At 35.3% G+C, this 20388-nt stretch overlaps 1 protein-coding gene across 1 annotated transcript in view; it reads right to left on the bottom strand.

Annotated features, from left to right (window-relative positions):
- The window catches only part of LOC149570892 (exosome complex component RRP4 homolog), a 44719-nt gene extending 25803 nt beyond the window's left edge, over window positions 1-18916 (bottom strand). The window contains exons 1-3 of the mRNA XM_089812452.1: window positions 18511-18916; window positions 18316-18417; window positions 11630-11675 (exon numbers count right to left, since the gene is read on the bottom strand). Of these exons, the coding sequence (XP_089668578.1) occupies window positions 11630-11675; window positions 18316-18417; window positions 18511-18665 (303 nt within the window). The 5' untranslated portion in view covers window positions 18666-18916. The remainder of the gene's footprint in view (window positions 1-11629; window positions 11676-18315; window positions 18418-18510) is intronic.
- Between the last annotated feature and the right edge of the window lie 1472 nt (window positions 18917-20388).

Below are 20388 nucleotides of genomic sequence, written 5' to 3'. Positions count from 1 at the left end.
GGACACATAAACCTAAATGACTCCCTTGTCTTATGCAACAAACCTCACGAGAGGTCGGAATTTGTGACAGCGATGACTCAGGTTGAAATTGGTGAATGCACCATCCCACCTGACATCAATACAATCTTCAGAGCTCATCATAGCTTTGGCTCAAAATTATGTTCCCGACGAGAGGGTGGTGAAGAATGTCATGGGAGAAATTGTCTTAGACATCAAACCAGAGAACATCAAAAAGGTCTTCCATCCCCCCCATGCAAATCAATACTATATCATATCCTTCTACACAACACTCAACTGGTATAAGCAAAATAAACACGAGGCTCACAAGATAGTACAGTATAGATACTTGTTAGAAAAGACTCCTACGGGGAAGATGGTCGACAAGGTAGATATGACCAGAGGCTATATGATTGCACATATTGGATATTACATCATTCTATTGAGAAAAGTAATGGGACTTCCAGCAGCTAGGCACTTGGAGGCATGGATGGTCCACTTTATTGAGATTAAGGACTAGGGCCAACATGATTGATTGGAACACTCTTCTTAGTGAATCCCTAGATGAGCAATTGCAACTAGTGAAGATAGACCCTAGGTTCTACATGACCTCCTAAGTCGTATACTCACTCGCAACCAAGGCATAGTACCCAAGGTTAGCAAAGAAAAGGGGCCTATTAGACAATGAAGCATGATCGTACATAGTATATCCTCAGCTAGTCAAGCAAAAGTTGAAGGAAAGCAACCCCAAATACAAGATCGAATACAAACTCATCAATGATGCTTTTATCTTCTTTGCAATAATTCGATTCTTGGAAGGTGATTATGCAAAGAGGATATCTGTAGAAGCAATCGGCAAGATAACTGAGATAGAAGCCTACTTTATCCAGTTTCAGACATTGATATACATTCAAGTGGATGGCTCATCATTACACCCAAAGAAGTTGCCCCAATATCGATCAAACAAATTCATTGTTGGAGATAGCCCAACAGCTTAATTTTGCTTATGGCAAGCTTTGTGAAAAGCATCAAAAGTCTTGAAGTAGCCCATCACCATTGAGGTCAAACAAAAGTAGGATATTTGTACCTTTGATTCAGAATGGGAAGATTGCCCGTTAGAGGATTATCCCGTCACATGCCCGAACTTCAACAACATCGGCATGTTTCAACATATTGCGAGCAAGGTGTTTGTACCTGATTCCTCTATAGAAGATCACCAGATCAATTGTGTAGATGATTATGAGGTCAGGATCAGGGATTGTTGCAAAATAGACCTAAGCTTGGCAAAAAAGGTCCTAGGGCTACAGATCTCGAGCAAAGTATGGAACAAAGATTCTCCAAAGATCCTAGATCCCTTGTATAACAAGGAAAAAATCTTTGACAAGCCCATTCTGAATGCCAAGGTGCATCGTGACGAAAATGATGAACAACTACACCGTGTCGAGCACATTATTTAGTTGAGCACAGATTGGGTCAAGAAACCTTTACCGTTGGATCCATTGCTAGAAAAGCCCTTATTAAAGGCTCCAACACACACCCAAAGAAGAAAAAAGCAGTAAAAGTAACAACTCCTATTTGGTCTTTTCCATCCCTAGTGTTCCCAGAGATAATCTACAGACATGACAAGGATGTCGCTTACTACCATCTTGAGGAGAAGACTAGGAAGAGGAAGAGGAAGTCCACGAAGAGTGAGGAGGCCTCAAAGCAAGAGCAAGCACCTAAGCAAGAGACTCGAGAAGAGGTTACACCCAAAACCTCTGCTACCAAGAAGAAAAGGACATCCACTATGATAGTGGGTTAGAAAGGCATGAGGCTCAGGAAGAAGAAACAAGGTGTCTCTCACATTATTCCTGAGACCCTTCTCGAGGAGACTAAAGAGGAGGAAGAAAAAGAAGAGGAACATATACCTCTTAATCAGAGGACCCAGTCAGCCAAAGTAGTTGATGAGGAAAGGAGGCGGAGCCAAACACAAACCACTCCTTCGACACAAAATCAAGCCGTTGTGGTTGAAGACTCCACAAGATCAGGAGGAGGGATGGACAGAAACCACCACCGGGGATGATTTTGATACCTTTAACCTAGCCAATTTTACTTTCATGCCAGTCGGGACATACATGGAAGGAAGAGTTATAAGGGATACACTAAGGGCGGAGCATGGAGGATGTGTATACACAAACTCAATTTCTTTTACACGGGCAATTTGACACTTTCTCTCCTCCTAACCAATCAAGGTTCACTCTTCCGCCTGAGCATGACAACATAACTTTGCCTCCACCTTCACAAAGTCAAGAGTGGGAGGGAGAGATAAGAAACATGAGATGAGTGAGACAAAAGCAAAACAAGCTCCTACACAAAAGGAAGCTACTCCAAAAGTAACCAAGACCCTATCCCCTCCTACGCAAACAGTGCTTGAGCAAGAACAAGAGTAGCCAAGGATTGAGAAGACCCCAAAACAAAGTACAGATAAAGGAAAGGGTTTGGCATCAACAACAACTCTGTCGCCAAGCAAATACCTATCAAAAGTGGGTACAGCACCTAAATGACTGGCTCGAACAGTAGAAGCTCCAAAGAGAACTTATGTCACAAAGGCATTTGAGGGAATGGCCCACTAGCGCCTTACACCCTCCAACACCTATTCATGAGGAACCTCGGCGATTGGCTTTCATACTATGGATAGACTAGATAACTTGGTAGCACAGGTTGCTATACCGACGCCACTTGGAGATATTCAAACCGTAGATCCACATGACTACAAGATGCAAGAAATAGTGCTCGACAAGCTCACCAAGGATACAGGTATGGTAATGACTACCATTGGTCTCAAGCAGGTATTTTACCAACTGGATAGAGATGGAGAGAAGATTCTAGCTTTGAAGAAACAAAACTAAGTTTTGTGGGATTATATTAAAGACGTCGTAGGTCCTACTGATCTAGCTAACACTAAGGCTACACTGAAGGTTGCCCTTGATAAACAATCTCCAGACACGCCATCTAGAGATTCATTTTTGGAATGTCTACTACAGATTTAGACATAGTTTTGAGAAAGGAACAGAGTATATAAAGGAGTGCATGCAGTTATCACAATGGATACAAGAAAGTATGTGAAAGTTATGAGGCATGATTGATAGGGAGTTCAACCTAACTGATGAGATTCAAACATGGTCAGAGGATCTGGATAAGGTGAGAACAATCAAAGGGCAAAGATATAAAATGTTATTGGCCAATTTCACTCTCAAGGAGTAGGATAAATTTGATGACTCGATTGAGAAGATTGAAGCTAACAATCAAACTACGCTTCTAATGTTCATTAACATCCAGGATATGCAGGACAAGGCATAGGCCAACATCATGGAGGAAGACAAGTTATATAATAGGGCCATCCTAGAGATTTTTGAGAATGACTCCCAAATGACCTTGTGCTCTTTAGAGGCAGTTATACAACAATTATGTGTAATGTCCCCTTTTTGGGTCCATTATTATAAATGATATTTAATTAAATTAAAATATTAATAATAGTTATTTTAGCTATCAAATGATAATAGTATTTGAATTTAGGACCGAAAAATATATATGTTATCCAAGTTGCTTAGATGCCAAATGTGCAAATGGATTCCCTAAAAGTTTACAAGCCCAAGTCTACATCGTAAAAGATTCCAAATAGCTGACCCCTCCAATATCTTGGGACAAAGATCTAGATGCTTGTACTTAGACAAGCCCCTTCTTGATAACACTGTAACCTTTTGATAACTATTTAACTTAACAACCTGAAAATCAATTCATAATTATTTAGTTATACATCTTGAATGAATATATATATATATATATATATATATATATATATATATATATATATATATATATATATATATATATATATATATATATAATGTATTTATTAAAATAAATATACATTCATTTTGATATAAGACATTCAATATAAATAAATAATTATATATATTTATGTACATATATATATATATATATATATATATATATATATATATATATATATATATATATATTCATCATTATAGTCATATTTTTCCCTACAATTATAATATTAAATGATATTCTTTTATTTACATATAATTGAACATTTATCGCCAATAGTGGCATGTTGTGATGGTTAGGTTGTTGAGTTCTTACCCTTCCCATCTAGATTCAAATCTAATGGGGATGAGGTCCCCCATTTGTGGCCTCACTGGTTCATAGATCCAAGTCAAAAGCGTTTACCCCTCTTTAAAAAATAATAATAATAATTGAACACTTATAATGTATTTAAATTAATTAATTAATAAAATGAGATTAAATCATATTAATGTGTTTCTATCTTACTAACAAAATTAGAAACATACGTTAAAAATCTCACATGGCCCTCATACCCTATAATTTCGGCATTTTCCTTTTCCAAGCTTTATTATTTTTATTCTAATTCCAACGTGGGGTGCTTGGTAGGAAATTAAGTTTAAAATGGTTTTCCCTCCTTTGATGGAAACTTAGGAATATGTATTCAAATGATTTAATTTATTTCTTTTGACCTTTTCCAATTAAATCTTTATGAGGCCCTTTTTGCTGCTCATCGAATGGATTTATTTTTCTTCTTTTTGTATTCCCCCTTTTTTCCTATCACATTTTATAATGTGTGAGTCCAGATTGGTTGCGTCCTTTTGTGACTGATCACAGGTCTCATATTTTTAGTTAATATAATTAGTAGTGTTTATTTATTTAGTTAGTTTGGTTATTTTACATTTAAATTGAAAAATAATTATTCGTTTAATTTTAATATTCAATTATTTATTTATAATACGAATTATGTATTTATCCTGATGATGGATTACGTAGTGTGATTCGAAATGTTGATGGTAAAAATCTTAACACAATCGAATCCAGAGACATATGCACAACATAATGGGTTGTGGAAATTTGTTCTCTTTAACTAATTAATTATTTTTATTAAATATTATAGAAATAATAATTATTAAATTTTATTATTAGATTCCATTATTAGAGGGATATTACATTCTGAGCCACCTTTGAGGCAATATCTTCCAAGGATAACCTTAAAAGAATTTTCAAAGCTGAGAAGGTACTCCGGGAATTGGATGGGAGAGTTCCCAGTTTTGAAGAAGTGCACCAAGAAGTTTGTTATTATTACGGCAAGGTGAGGACTAGATAAGAGGCCTTAGATTTACTAGATCCTTCAGAGATCACAACTGCTATAGAAAAGTTCAAGACAACCTATCCAGACGTCATTTTGGATGAGGGAGAGCCAAACCCAGATGCTAGAAACTAAGTTTTCGACTCGAATAAATTTTGCAGTTTTGACTCCAAAGAGGTCTGTAGCTCCACAACTTCACAGGTCCGCAGCTTCACGGGTGCGACGATTTCCAACCACTTATACTTGTGCCGACAGTTAACTGCCAGTTTTTATTTTTGGCAATTTCATGCACTGAAAACGCATTTTTAAGCTGGGTAGTGGTTAATAGCTACATATGCATGGAGGATGAGTTGTTATTTTTAGAAGGCTCCTAAGCTCTAGCTACCACTGGGAGATGTCTCTCTCCTATCTTCTTCTTCTCTTTATACTTGTGAGTCATGTAAAGGCTCATGCACCATTTAACTAAAAAAAACAAATGTGCAAGCCTACTTAGCACCACATTAGGGATCAATTTGTATATATTTAGCTTGTTTTAATAGTTTTAGCATACTCTTTGCATGGGAAAAATCCTAGCTCTGAAATTCATATGAAGGAGAGGGTTCACTACAAATACAAGGATGTAACATATATTCAAGGCCAAAGTTTTATACAATAAAGTATGCTATTGGTGCTATCATTCTGTGTGTAGTGATTCTTGCTAGAATGTGTGTTCTCTTGTGAATTAATAGTTCGTAAATAACAAAGGAGCTAATAGTCTTATTGTTTTGAATGATCTTGTGAATTTAGTATTCTAGGAGTTTGTCACAAATAGGCACATAATACATCTGTTGTGACTAATTGGAGAAGGGGATTGCTTAAGTGCATTCGTAGCAATTTCTCTTGTGTGCACGCACTTTCCGTGGCTGCACGATTTGATCAATTCTGAAAAATCATAGAATCTTACAAAGTTCCATTGACAGTTGCATCAAGGAGATTCTGGTCGTGCTGCTCCGAATTTTGTTGGTTCCATACCATCTCCTTCAAAGATTTAATTTGCAAAAACGTTGACATTGTGGCTTATGTCCGTTTAGATTTCACTTTCAGCAATTTGCTTATCTTCTTGTTACCTTAAATCTTTGTAATTTGCTTTCATGAAAAATCTGGTTAAGTTAGAAATTCATATTAGTTTAGACTTGCATGCATCGCCATAAAATTCAGAAAATAACAAAAATATTGTTTTCTACTAAATATTTTCAAAGTGTAACATAGTTACAAATTGGACTTCACTGAATCAGCAAAGGCCTCCTTGTTAAACAGAAACTTTTATCTTCAATTGAGTTACCCAATCAGTTGAAAAACAACCTCCCAGAAATTTTATTGACTTTTCAAGAGAGATATTCTCGTGAATTTCTGTCGTTGCCATCATGCAATTACGACTCTCAACAGTATTGCTTATTGTTTGCTCATTCAGAATAATGTGGACATCTACAAAGGAGGTTGTGATCCAAAAATATGGCAATTTAGTTGCCAACAGTGTCCATTTTATAATTTAATGTATTTTTGTCATTCATTGGCCATAGCCATTACCTACCACCGCAATGATGAACAAAGATAACTTATCTATATTGCCTGGGACGCAATTTCAAATCGGACTTCATCCAATCTCTTCACCACTTTGTTTATTACTCTCATGCTACCATTTACCAGCATTGCTGCTTTATAAACCATAATCTGCATCTCTTTTTGAAAATGCATCATGCTTCACAGGGGGTCCTTTTGCACAAAGAATTTGAGAGAACTTATGGAAGCAATCCTTATGAAGAGTGCGTAAACTTGGCTGTTTTTACAGCCTATAACCTTTACATGCTTATGTATTCATTATTGCCTTTTAACGTTGTCAAAAAAGTCAAATAGGTGGTGGAGAAAAGAAACTACTATGGAATATTGCTTCTCTTAAACCTATAAAACTGTGTTAAGTCTAGGCCTAGACTGCAAACGTTTCACATTACTTCCACCACAACCCTTTTTGCACAAGTGGTGTCAACTTCAGAAATTTCAGATTTGGACCCTTAGCAATTTGCTACTAGCCAAACAAGGGAGCATAGTGTCTGAAATACCCTCTCCTGCCATTCTTTTAGGATACCACAGCCTCCTCTACTTAATTCTCATTTGTTCATTCACAGAAACTCCCTATTCTAGCACCAAATTCCATGTTTGGATTCTTCAATCGAACAGAAATGAGTATTCTATATATTATCCAGATTGTCATCAATCTAACTTTACAGATTCTTACTTATCCATTAATAATTTATTTATCCTACACCAATGCCCTCCTTGCTTGTCCTGGAGCCCAAGAATCATTATTTTTTATTTAAGGAGTTTCTCCTTTTTACTCAAGTGGGTTATAGACTCCATGGTTTTGTGCAATATACAGTGAGGAATATAATTTTCAGATAAATTGTTTCTACACTGATCTGTAAGTTCATGAAAATTGGCCACAATGAATTCACAAGATGAGCCATGTTGCTGATTCAATAAATTTCATTGAGGCCCAAAATGTGCAAATATGTTCTACACTAATATGAATTACATTTATAATCTTTGCCTCAGTGCATATATTTGAAGTGCCATTCTGTTCCAAGACAACATTTATTTTGTGGAAAATTGTGCTGAAGAAGACAAGAAGGGTTCAAATGTAGACATAAGAAACTCCCAAGATGACAACTTATGTGGGGGATCCAAGAAACACATTGACAAAAAGCTCCCACATGGAAATAATTGGACTTGGTACTGAGCTCAATACAATCAAACAGTGGACATAGACAATTTGAGTAAAATCCTCTGTGAATTCGACCTGTCTTCCTTTGGGTAAGATGACATAGACAATTTGAGAAAGATATAAATCCACTATGAAATTGACCTGTCTATTGTACTACAGACTTCAATTTTCGCTTGGGTGAGACCCCACTCCAGTGCTTCCTCTCAGCTCTCTTCAACCTTGTATTTATCTCTTTACATTGATGATTGGAAATTGGAAATTGACGAAAAGTAAACAAGCACCTCTTGCCCTTTCTTTGGTGTACTAATCATTGTGAAAATTATCAACTATGCATCTCTGAAACAATATTACTTTTAATAAACCATTACCCTCAGCTTTTTGTTTTATGCTCTTCCCTCTTCTGCTTGATCACCAAGATTCCCTAGAATGCTCACAAGAGAACAAAGATTTCAAAGAGGAATTATCCACAAACTTGACTCATGGAAAGGTATCAATTTTTATATGCCTTAGACACAGCCTGAACAAGAGGCATCATAAATGTAACATCTGGATTTTCTACAACTTTATTCCTTTTTACATTATTCAATTTTTTTAAAAAAGATCAGCTGAAACTAAAATTTTAAACTAACTGTGGAGATCAATCTAGACTAAATACTGAAGTTAAACTCAAAACTAAATCTATTCTAATTACTGAATTTTTAGTTTTAAAAGAGTAAATCTAATCTAATACGGAAATTAAATCTAAATGCTGAAATTTATTCCTAATCTGAATTGTTGAAATGAAAAATTTCATCTAACTTGCCAAAAGAAATACATCTATTTCCAGGAAAAGAATCTTTCAGTTAAAAAAAAAATAAACAATACTAACTTTAAAAAAAATACGTACTGATTTACTTGAGAGACTTTTCCAATTAATTGACCAAGCTCTGACTTTGGTGAGAGGAGAAGCATTATCATAGGCTTAACCTCCCAACCGCGGACCTTTTTAGTTATCCCCACAAGTTCTAATTTAATAGAATAGCCCTCTCTACCCTGAGGTCAAGCTTGGGACGTTCATTGATCCAATCATTGGAGTACTCAGGTGGGTTGAGGTCCCAACAACTATTCGATTGAATAACTGAAGCATCAGGACAACAACGCGATCGTTTTGTTGTGGCAAATTTGCCTTTTATCGCCCTGGCCAAGGATTTCAAAGGTGAGTTTTTATAACCCGATCTCCACCACTCAGCTTGACAACTAATTATCAAAGTGGGATTACATGAGCTATTTGCATTAGATTAATTTGTGTATTATCAGTTACTGATATCTCTCTTGTTTTTCTTTTATCAGATTCATCTACACCTCACACCATTATCAGATCTTTAGATCGGTGTCTCCTCGGTGCCTGAACCATTACATCTTGAACCTATTTATAAGATTAAGACTCTACATTCTCAGAATTTCCTTGGTATTCAAAGTTGATCATTAACACTGGTTGTTTATTTAAGAACATAACAATTTGAAGACAAAATCTACAGATTCTAGACATACGTGGCTTGATAAAGGTATAATCTACATTCAAAAGTATTTTTGAATTAAGTGATGGCAATCAGTATTATCAGACAATGAATAAGATGCGAACATAAAGTTTTTTTATTACTTCCATAGTTGGCATAAACATCAACTACTTCTTTAGCAACCCTTTAAACAAGTTTTGTTGGCATTCTTAAATAATCTAGGCGTATAGTAACAGCAAGACTCAATACTGTGCACGCAACCCTTATGTTTCAATCAATCCGACTCAGAAAGGACAAAACGCGAGTAAAAGTTGGAAGATAAAAACAATTTATCACATCCTTACTTGGCTTTGGCTTCACAAACGGTTTACTGGATCTACTAGGCGGCCTCCTCTAATTTCCACTGGAACCAATGATCAGAATGTGCAAAATGATTTCGTGGAAGCTTAGAGATTACAATGTCGCAGCAAGGTAGGATGATATTGCAAGTGATGGATGTAATTGCAAGTAGGTCGACTGATTTTTCAGGGTGATAAACATGAGTGTAGAAAGAGCTTGAGACAGATATCTCAGGATACAAGGCAAATGGGCTTTCTTTGATGACAAACTCGGGTTGCAGAATGGTAAGTTTCTGAGACTATTGCGGAACCAAGAACAGACGGATATCTTGTTGATAGTGTCCGAAAATGACAAAGGCAAACATATAAAAAGATATTGAATGGCTTTTCAGCTTCAGCCGTTACAAGACTCAAATGCGCTTTGAATTCCATCAAATGGAAAAATGAATCGTTGGCACAAAAATGAAAAAAGTTTTATTAATATTATTAAATGTTATATTATTATCTTGGTTAGATTATAATTAAGTATATACAAGGTGACATTATTGTATTATAAATCCTAATATAATAGTGCCACTTTGCAAATATTTAATTGTGATTTTAATCAAGATAGTGATATAATATTAAATGATATTACTCTTTAATAAATAAAGGTAAGAATATTATTTTATTTTTAGCTCATGTAATTTCCCACTTAAAAATTTATTGTCAAGCTCTAACAATCTTGCCATGGCGACTTTTAGATCAAACCTGATATTCCTGATAACTAGGTCATATGATCATCCCATTTCCAGATGACCTCGTTTCGTAATGCTTCCCCTCCTTCTCGGGTCTTTATCCTGCAACCTTCAAAACAATCATTCTCGCCAAAACATCAATTCATAATTCATAATTTGTTAAATAATATCGTTAGGAATTTCATCATAAATACTAACTGATTGAACAACGGCTAAATTTAACTAACTTAAATTCATATAGTACTTTAGATCGATGCAACGTCTTAAGATAACTGCTTCAATTTTACATGAACATGAATAAATAAAGCAACGGCTATAACTACCATGATGAAACAACGGCTAACTTCACTTGAACATGAAAAATTATTTTGGTTCAACGGCTATATTTAGCTAAAAATAATAATAATAATAATAATTTAGGGCAAAATTTGGGATGTAACAATAAATGCATGTTAGAAATTCCTAACATAATAGAAACTTAAAGAGCGTGAAATAACTATAGAACAGTGGTGACAGCCAAAATAGAACAGTGGTGACAATTAAAACTTCGTGCTTGTTGTCCAAAATGAATAATCATTAAAAAAACTAGTAAAAGGAATCTTTCAGTTTCATAATCTGGCAATGTTACCTATAATTATGTTAGTGGGCTGGCCATCTATCATATACCCTTACATACTTTTACATAAAAAGTGACTTGTTTGCAGTGTAATCAATTACAACTTCTTTCTGGGATCAACGCGCAGTATGAAAGGTTTCTGACATTTCAAGCCTCCCCATTTGTCCCATCATCGGGGAAATGATTAAACCAATGTCATTACCTACCTAAGAGAATGGTATCCTTAGAAAGTAGAGCTCAATCAATCGGGATAGCACTTGATCTATAATAACATAAGGTTTGTGTGCGATCATTGTATTTTTTCTTGCACCAACAAGGTCGGGCCTCACAGCAGTAGTTTTATTCTAGTGTACTTCAATCATTAGAAGGGAAGATTTGATATACGGATTAAAACAAACAGGGAACCCAAAAACTTAACTAAACATATATTTTAAAATCACACTAACTTTGAACAAAATTATAATCTAAGAGTTATTTTCTTGAGGATAAATATGGTGGCAGTAGTAGTAGTAGACCCCAAGGCACCCACCTCAACCACACGACCGACTATAATATCACCAACCTCTGGCTTATATCTGCAATGTAAACATCAAATTCTTAAAACAATAGAGAAAAAAGCCAAGTCAAGGTAAATTTCAAAAAAAAAACATTTGCAACACAAATTTATGCAAACTAAAGAGGGAAAGGAAAAAAATCTACATTTTAAAAGATATAAAAACATTTAATATTAACGGATAAAGCTTATGTATGTTACTGGATCCAGTCACAGGAACCACTCAGGCACATCCTGGTTATACAGGAGCATATGCATCCCAAAAAAGCCCATTTCACTTTAAGAAAAGCTCTTGTTTTTAAGATCCTAAACCTAAAAGATGGCATATGAACACAAAACACAAACCATTACAATTTTCCAAAATCAGTTGTTTGGGTTACTGGTTTTTCTGAGTGTTAACGATTGCAAAGTCGTGTCTGATAGGTAATACAAAGACTAGCAAACAGCTTCTATTAAGAAGATTCATTGTTTAAGTTATACTTTCTTGAGTTTTTATATAATTATTTCTTAGCTTCCTTTATTTAAATGTTATTTTTCCATGTTACCAAATTCTTTCTTCTTAATCCCAAAATCTGGTCCGGCTCGTGCAAAATTCTGGCCTTCAAAGTCTGCACAAGTTCTGTCAGATGAACTAGGCATTAATTTTACCATTTTTATTGCAAATTTGCAAATCTGCAGCAGGACACAGGCCAAATTCAGCCAAAAATGGATTTTTTTATTTTTTTTACTTTAAACAAAAAAAAAAGTCTATTTTAGTCAATTCAACCCTCCAACCCTAAAATAGACTGCTAAAAAGGCCAGAAAGGTAAAACACATGTCATTTGGACTAAAACATTAATATATATGGTAGTGTATTTTGCTTTGATGCTTTACTATTAGCATATTGGTTTACGAACTTATTTGCTGCTGTGCATATATACATATATACAGATATACATACACACAATATATATTTGAAAAAACCATGTTGTACAAACGAACCCAAATAAAATTCAAACCCACCCCTGAAAAAATTGAACGAATTTCAAACCCGCATCCAAACCAACAACGTAGGTTTTTTTAAATAAGTTCATGTTCATTTCTTAATGTATATTAGGCCACGTTGCTGAATCGTGAGACTTTTCTGAGTGTTTCCGAGTATGAAATGTACTGGGATCTGATCCTGAAACGAAACTCCTGTGGGTACACACCTGGGATTTGTGTTTTTAAATGCTGAAATATTTAGTGCTCTAGTTTGATCTTTTAAAAAAAATGTAAGACATAGACTGCTGATTAACAAACTCTGAACTTATCTACCATGAGATTCTGGCTTAGTTGTCTTGATGCAGAAAGTTGAATTTAAATAAGAATGAATATGTTTCACAATTTGAGATGTGTAATGGTTTTGTTAAGCAAATCTATAGGTATATGACATTCTAAACTTAATCTACTTTTAAGCTACATATATATGTATGTATAAATATACATATAAATATAAATATGTGTGTGTGTGTGTAATATTGTATATATATATATATATATGAACTTACCAAAGATGTACCCAACCCCCTCCAGAAATGTCTGCCGTACCAGCGTTTCGTACCCATGTACCCGTCCCTGTTCCGATTCTTGGTTCAGCAACTTAGATATTAGGTTTACATTATTGTTTTTTAGTTTTTGTAATGTCCCCTTCTAGAATTTGCCTGAATTCATACTCTTTATAACACAATTGCAATTACTAGGGTTAGAGAGGTGTCTTACCAAATTAGATATTTTATCCATTGTGCTTTGAATATAAGTCATGCAATCACTAAATATTGAACAAGTGCATATATACACACACACACACACACACACACATACACACAAACTAACTATATTGTTAGCGTAATATAATCTGGCTTAAGCTTTACAAATTGATAATACAGAGAGATTTAGAATCCAAACCTAGCAATTAGGTGACAATATAATACATATTTAAGATTATGGAAGAAACTTACTCAAAGTGATTAACTCTCATGGCCTTAACCATATTGAGGAATGAGATGAGAAAGACTTGATGAGGTGCCCTCATTGTCTCTGCCTAGGCCCAAGAGCGGAAACTCCATCCCCCTTGGCCCCATGCTACAGGGGGTTGGCATAACTACACCATTCCCCTCCATCACTCTATCTTACTCACCTCATATGGTTAAGGATTCTTTCCTTAGCTATCACAATAATCTCCCATATGAGTTGGTGGAAGGATTACAATAGGGTTCCCTTAACTCAACCCTAGGCCCAAGAGCAGAAACATTGTCCCCCTTTGCCATATACTTCATGGGATTGGCATACTTAGTGAGACCTCACCATTTCTCCTTATTGCAATTACTTTTCATACCATATGGTTAAATATTGCAGACAGATGATGTTAATAATTATATTGACAAAATGTGCTTTGCACCATATAAACATATTGTGCCACTAAAGTATACAAAGCCCGATCCCATATGTAATTAATATTTATCAGATTTAAGGTGATATTATGCAGTTATTTGTATTAATATAATGCAGTCATATTAAGTCCATAAACAGTGCCACATCTATGTCAGTTCAATGTGATAATAATTATCTGTGGTCATTTAGCTGAGATTGTTGTAGCATCTACTCAAGTACCTGTAATTCAGACTTCGCAGATTTCCTTCCTTCTGTCTGATTCAGTCATTTTCTATGTTTGCTTATAAGGTATAATTCCTGTCTTGCTTGATAGTCCTTATGTCGATGATTGAATAATTAATGTAGACTGATTGAATTGATTGAAAAAATTTACTGCAGGTCTATTTGCTCGATTCCAATTGATGTTTGACGAATGGTAGAATGGTGTCCTTTCATTTGATGATTTGATATGTTGGTGAATGATGACTGAATGAATGTGGAATTCATAGATTGAGGAGAGATGATTGAGTTCGTTCTCGTTTGATTCATTCGTGAGTGATAATAGAGAAATGATCCTTGATAAATTATTGGTGAAAGGGTCAGCACCTCCAATAAGAATTGAGTCGCCACTTTCCATTATGGCCTTCGGGAATAAAATATTATTCCCCAACTTTATCACTCTTGGCTGTCCTCCTCAAATGAAACCTTCTCTTAATATCTTTCAACGTTAGGAAGAGTCATATCCCTTCACCGTATCTGCCCCTGACAACGGTCACACCCTTTCATGATTAACAACATTTAAAAGGGTCACAACCCCTCATCATTGTTACCCCTTACAGAAGTACTTTCTTATTCTCTTCCCCTTCATTCTTCTCCTTCCATTAATCCTCCCTTAATTCCTATGCTCCCTTTATGCAGATCAGAGCTGTCTTATATCTCAGGTTAAAACTTACTATGGTTATGATGATTCCTTCTTCCATGGCTTCAACAATGACTTTTCCTCCTATTTATATCTTCATGATGGGAGAGTCGCAACCCTTCATCCTCTATGTCCTTTGAATGAGTCATAACCTTTCAACATTAGCACCTTTTGAAATAGTCACAACCCTTCACAGCCTTTGCTTTCTGAAGGAGTTACTTCACTATTCTTTCTTCTCCATTAATTCTCTCTTGATATATCTTCAAGTAATGTCATCCCTTTATACTTCTACTTCAAGTCAGCATAGACTTCCCTTCTAAATTCACATCAGCATATTCCTTTATATTTGCAAATATTCCTGCATATAAACTCCATAGAATTATGCTATAAACTCTTCTTACAATTATGCCTTCAACCTTTCTTCAGGAGATTCTTCAAATTATGCTTTCATTAAGGAGATTCATCATTTAAGATGAGTTTTCTTAAGCTTTTTGAGTTTCTCAAAATTTATTTCCTAGCTTCCTTTATATAGTGTCTTTTGTTTAATGAATTCTTGTTCATTTCTTAAAGTATCATAGGCTTACATTGTTGTTTTTTTCGCTTTACTAAGATAATATGTCTAGGTTCTTATTTTCCTTGATTTTCCTGATGTTTCTTTATTTTAAACATTAACAGATAATAGCTGTTAGTTTTAGTTCAGTGAGCCCAAAGAACAATAAGCCTTTCAACTTTGACAAGGTGTCATCTCTTCCATGACATGTCCCAAAAATTAAGCAGCTTGCTAGAGGCAAGGGTCAGCTCTAGCATTGTAGTAAATGCCTCAACAAGTATAAGAACTCATATACTGAAATGAACAGTTACCCATGTGCAATGGCTGGCCAGAAATTAGAGTTCATCTCAAGCCAAACAAATATGGTTCGCCAATTAAGGAAATTGTCTCTTACATCAAAGAGCAAGCAGTTTCTAGTGCAACTAAGAGATTAAGACCAAGATCATATCCATCAGCCAAGAAAGGATCAAACAAGCCACGTACATGGCCATCTCCAATAGTGGATATTATGACTCGATTTGCATCACACACAATCATCTTGAGATGACTTGTGAAGGTGCATGAGACATTGAACACCCTACTCACTAGCAACCTTTGGAGCATATGGAGATGAACAAATACAAAGGGAGCTCAAGGGATTAATGAGTTGGTCCTAGATAATGATAGATGGCCTAGCGTGGACTATGTTTTGAGTTTAACTAAGCTCATCATGAGTATAATCTGGTTTGGCAATACAAATCAGTGATGTTTGGGCAAGATAAATGACAAAATTGACTCCACGATAGAAAAAGATGGAGCATAATAGGAGCTAAGAGGAATGGCCACACAGAAACATTTTTTAAACAGATACCAAAAAAAAATCATTGTTGGATGATGGAATAAAATGATTGCAGTGTTCATCTCCTAGCATTTTGCCTTCCCCCCCAAGTATTACAACATTGAGATACTTTCTTTGCTCATTTGGGAAGATTTTATATAGAGATGTCAAAGTTAGTGATGGGCAAAAGGCAGCATTCGTAGACTCTTCCCAGATTTAAACCTGGAAGACCTAAGTATTGTTGAACTTATAAATTTAGATATTAGCACTCTTTGAGACTAACACATTAAGTATGCTCATAAATGGCATTGCCTCCATGACCTAGGCTTTGTCTGCCTGCAGCCTCCTGCAATCAAAGTTCTATCAAAAGTATACATTTTTACTTTTCTTATTTATCTTTGGCAGCTACATATAACATATTTTACAATTGCAAACATTGTATTGACTATCCACATTCTTCACAGGTTGTGAATTCTTCATATGAGCAGAACTAGAATATGTGCTACTTTATCCCTCACTTATGTGCAATCAATTTGCTTTAAGGAAGCCAAAGATGTCCATCTATGTGCATTCCAGCTTGTACAATGTAACCCTATCAAATAAACAGGTCAAAGGCAAAAAGGGGCAATGAGAATTGGGACATAATGCCTAGGTGTGTCAACTTAGATGCTTATATTGTAAAATTTACTAGTCTATTTAGAAAATGAGGAGTATCATACAGAAGACTTGCATGATGTCACTAGCAGTAGTGGAATTGTCACTTCTTGGGATCAAAAGTTTAAACAAACAAAGAGATGACATTGGTGTTCTTGATAAATTGCAATCTGAAGACTGTTGATTGTAATTTCATACCAATTATAAATTTAACATTGAATTTTCAGTCACCTTATCAACTGTGTTTTCACTTCTATGTATTCTCTAACAAGCTATGGATGTTCAATTGTATAATATATATATATATATGGTGCAACTGAATCCAGCCATACTGAACCCAGGATAATATTGCCAGGCCGGTCAACCTAAACCCAAACAAGCAACTTAGGTGAATATCAATCATATTAAGAATTTGATTGTCGTCCATGTAATACTTCAGAGGTCATTTTCTTATTCAAAAACGTATGCCAGAGATAAGAATAACATAACAAGTCCTGTAACTATCAATCATATTTTGATCCACGTATATAATTATAATCCATGAAATACCTTATGTGCTATTTACTAAATGCAGAAAAAGGTCAAAAAGTCAGTGGACTAATAATATTAGTATTGTTAAATACAAAGAAAATGAGAGAGAAACACCAAATCAAGTATTAAAACTTTATATGTAAACTTCCCTAGTTTTCCAGCTGTAAACGGTGTTTTTACATAATTGAAGGCGTCCACATAAATGATAAGCAATAATGCTACAGCTCTGTCGTCATATATAATTTGTTATCTCATTACTTAAGCTCAAATAATTAAATTATCATTTATAGGTTGCCATGACGGAAACTAGGAAGCTCGATCAAACAAATAAGACAACTGGAAACATAAATAATTATTCTCAATGGCAAGGAAAGACACGGTAAACCGCCGAAAATTACAAAAGAAGGAGAAGTGTGACATATAATTAATGAAAGATGCTCGCTTTCCATTTTTCTAACTTTCTCGCCGTTGGAATAAGCATGGAGATGAAGAAGCGATTTCCTTACAGTTGAAATTAGCATGTTTTCTCAGCATTTGGAAAAAAATGCATAACATAATCCGTATCACATTTTTATTCTCTCAGTTTGGTTACCTAGGTCCAACTGAAAGCTGAGATATGTACCGACAGCCAGAAGAAAAAAGGAAAAAGAAGGCACCCGACAATAATGCTACGAATTTCATGAATTTAACTTCCTAAAAAAAATTTCCCCTGAATGATGTGAAGGTTTCCAATAATAGATCGTTGCAAGAAGAAAGCGCGAAAAAAAATAAAAAAGAAGATTTTAACGAGAATAAGTGACCTGGCTCTGAGAGTGCGAACAAGAACGAGTTTGTTGATGCGCTCAACCACACCGCACAGCGTGGCGACGATTTGGCCATTAACATCGATGGTTCCGTGCCCTCTACAAAACACAAATAAATTAGTAAAATGAGTCACTGTGCTTCTTCTTATTAATATTTTTTTGGGTCAAAATGACATGGCAAGCATAAACTACTTGAGAATTCCATCTTCCTGGTTCACAGGAATGGCATCGCCCACATTGACACAAACTGAAGAAGGGATTTTGGCGGCTGATTGAAGCAACTGCTGTTGAGCTCTGGCCAGCCTTTTCTGCTGGCTATCGCTCATTTGAAAATATATTCCTCTCATTTCTGCAAATCCAACCAAAAGGGCTCGACACTGTCGAGAGTAAATGCTTTCAAAACCAGCGAACGCTACCAGTACTTGTCTCCCATATTACACTGTAATCGATTACAGTGTTCAAAATCTTCGACGCCTCCTCTACACACTCGTGGCTATCAAGCCAACTAGATTTCGGGATACTTGAAAAGAATTGCAAAAACAAAGGTATCCTCTTGGTAGAGATGGATATTAGTCGTATACGTGGTCTACAAACCCATACTCGCTTGTGTATGTGGTGCAGCTTCTTTTGTAGGTATATGACCTTGCTTAGGTGACCTTGCTTTGATAGAAAAATGGTTCAAGGATTAAGAGATCATTTAAGGGCTTTAGAAAAAAAATTGTTAAAAAGTTGGGATGCAAGTGAATATCTTCAAAACTAGAGTTATGATTTCCTCTCTAAAGAAAGAAAAAAGAAGAGAATACTACATTTCTTTTTGAAGGCAACCGATTGAAAATCGTGAAAGAATACAAGTACCTTGGGATTGACTTTTATCATAAACTCAATGGGGAGACGCGTAGAGTGAAAAGGATTCAAAGGGATTGGAAAGCTTCATTTTTGCTTCAGAATAGATATAGGACAGCGGAACTATGGGATTGGATAACTAAGAAGACTCTCTTTAGCTTGTTGGTCACGTCGGTGGTTCTTTATGGTTGTGAGGTGTAGGGGGCAGCATATCAAATTGTGTATAGAGGCAAATAGAGAGAATTCAAAAACACTTAATCACAACCAATCTCAAAGTCAAATCCTGTGTTCTGTACGAAATTCTTTTGTCAGAAGCCGACACTTTTTTGTTAGAGGCTTCAACATTAATTTGGTTAATTAGCTACTTAAAAAGGGTCAAAAACATGCATGATCATTAGTGGCCTAAAATTGTGAAAGAAGAAGCTCTTAACCGTAGGAAGAAAACATGGATGAAGCAAAACATTAAATGGATGGATGAATGGAACATCAAGGTGCATGAGTGTCTGAATGATAATGAGGGCATATAAAAGTTTGTTAGGGAAAAGTTTCAAAGTGTCATGTGGAATAATAACATTGTTAGGAAAAATGTTTATTACATTATTGAATTCAAACCAACAGGGGATCACAACGAGAAAGCGTACCTTGGGGCTACTATTAAAGGTAAGGCAAAGTTGTTAATGGCTCAGTTAAGAACTGGATCCAATCACCTCATATGCAAGATAGGCAAATGGAAGAGGCACAAGGAGGTTTGGGAGGAGAGGATATGTGTGTTCTATAAGACAGGAGCTATTGAAACATAATGGCATTTTCTACTGAGTGCACAACTTACGACAACATCCGAATATACTATGACTTCATACAGAAGGTGGTCAACATACATAGTTTGTTTGACATTGACATGGTCAAGCAAACAACAAACTTCTTGATTAAGATCATATTAGAAGATTGGAAATGGAAAGAAATATGGGATCAGTTTAGCACGTTCTATTGGTCCCATAGATTGTTGTGGTCTTGTGGACATCATTAAAATCACATTCATTCATTCATTCTTCGTAATTGATTAATAAGGTGCAATAGTTATGTTAAAAGTATGTAATCTCCCCATCTTTTTAGCATCTTAGTAGAGTTCTTAGCCTTGACATTCTTTGAAGGCTAAGTGGAGAAATAAGGAGAAACTGATTAAATTAATTTCTTATAAAGTCATTAAATTAATTAAAATATATAAAA

This window comes from Cupressus sempervirens, chromosome 2, assembly GCF_028749045.1.
Source record: "Cupressus sempervirens isolate cs-2001-9-10 chromosome 2, ASM2874904v1, whole genome shotgun sequence".
Lineage (NCBI taxonomy): Eukaryota > Viridiplantae > Streptophyta > Pinopsida > Cupressales > Cupressaceae > Cupressus > Cupressus sempervirens.
Note: the sequence above shows the minus strand (reverse complement) of the source record. Positions and strands in the feature narration are given on the sequence as shown.